General features: G+C 40.1%; 1 protein-coding gene across 2 annotated transcripts in view; it reads left to right on the forward strand.

Moving 5' to 3' along the window:
- SMPD4 (sphingomyelin phosphodiesterase 4) overlaps nt 1–1,667 on the forward strand; it is an 18,540-nt gene that overhangs the window by 6,451 nt on the left and 10,422 nt on the right. For both annotated transcript variants that reach the window (XM_035898588.1, XM_035898589.1), the window contains exon 8: nt 1–65. This exon is cut by the window's left edge and continues 5 nt beyond it. In XM_035898588.1, the coding sequence (XP_035754481.1) occupies nt 1–65 (65 nt within the window). The remainder of the gene's footprint in view (nt 66–1,667) is intronic.

The following is a 1,667-nucleotide window of genomic DNA, read 5'->3' on the forward strand; positions in this document are numbered from 1 at the left end:
TTGAAATGTGGCTTCATCATTATTCACTGGAAATGTATCAGAAAATGCAGTCCCCTCATGTCAAGGTAATAGTTTGTACTTCATGAGCGTCATCTGATAGTTGACTGCTTATCTTGGTGTCAATCTCCTATTTTGTGGAGATTTTTTTGGGTATATTGGTCCAAAGGAAAGAAATAGTACCAGACTATCTACATGAGTGTGTTAAAACTGCTAATCCTGTTATGAAGAATGTTTTGAGTGTGTCATCCAGATTTGCCTTCATTGCAGAAGTTGTGTTGGTTTTGTTTTGTTCTTTGTAAAAGACAAGTTTGTGGGATGGTCACAACAAGCTGAACACCAATAATCAAACTACTAGCGATGGGGAAGATGCCACTATAAAACCATAGTGTTAAATCCCACTGGGGCAACATGGCTGCTAAAAAAAGCTAAAATTTATTTCCAGCAGTGATAGCAACTGTTACTGAAATACCAATTAGTAATTTCTAAGATCATAACCATTTTTTAGCATAAATCCAAATTAAAAAAGGAAATATTACTAAACCGTCCTTCAGTGTTAGGTGAATAAGCCCTTTTTGTTGTTTCATATTCCAAAATATGCTTTTCACCGTAATGGTGTCAGAAGCAGTTCTGTAGTTACAGAGTTCAGAATATCTTACAAGCTCTTGCTCAGATAATACACTGTTTTAAGCAGTTTGTGGTGGCCTGTTCAGTAACAAACTACTGCATGTAAAAACTGAGTGAGTGTTGGGGAGGCTAAGACTAAAGGCATTATAAATGTAAAGGGAATTTGAAGGAGAAAATGTGGATCCTCTGAATTCCCTCTGGGTCACAAGTGGGACTTTCATAGAAGGGGAGAGAAATATAAAAGCTACTCAGGATTTATTCCTGTGTGAAGGAGCAATATGAGAGTTGATTGAGAAAATCTGATCCTTCACTCCAGAGGCTATAAAATAACAAACGTATTTATATTTTGCTAGGGAAGAACATTGGAGAGCTGAACTATGATGGGTTTTGTCCTTTATTCTTAAGTTCAGGTCACAATGCAAACTCACTAACGTTGCAAAGTCTCCACTGGGGACTCCCAGCAGCATGGCTGTGCACTTGTGATGGAAAGGCTTTGCTTCAAGTACCTTTGGTCTGTCTTGTCTGTCCAGTCTCTGTGCATCAAGCTCTGTGCTTAGGCCAGAAGTAAGGATTGCTTTAAACTTCTCTCCTCTGTTCACCCTCTGTATTTCAGATGCTCTCTTTTAACACTAGAGAGCAGCAGTTAGAGACAATGGCTATCAATGTTATGGTGGAACAGGGCCTAGGTAGAGCTTAAAGTTCTCTGAAATAATCACTTCAGGATCCCCCACAAGGTGTACTGAGCCACAACTTGAGGCCCTAACTCCCTGATGGTATTTTAGTTTCATCTTTGATGGGAAGTAATCATGGGCATGTAAAAAAGGAACTCTTTGCTCTTTGGGCATTAGAACACCTCACTAGGTGACTGGAATTCCCCATGACACTCAAAAATGGACAAAGGATCCCTGTGGGACTGAGGAAGGGTTCCAGATCAGTTGTGGACAGGGCTGTTTGTAAGCCTGTGATGCTTAAAGTAAGCTTTGTAGGCTGGTCTCAGGGCAGGCTGAAGGAGAATAGTCTGCTTCATAGTTCCTCAAATGGGA

This window comes from Egretta garzetta, unplaced genomic scaffold (assembly GCF_000687185.1).
Source record: "Egretta garzetta isolate BGI_Z169 unplaced genomic scaffold, ASM68718v1 scaffold447, whole genome shotgun sequence".
Classification (NCBI taxonomy): Eukaryota; Metazoa; Chordata; class Aves; order Pelecaniformes; family Ardeidae; genus Egretta; species Egretta garzetta.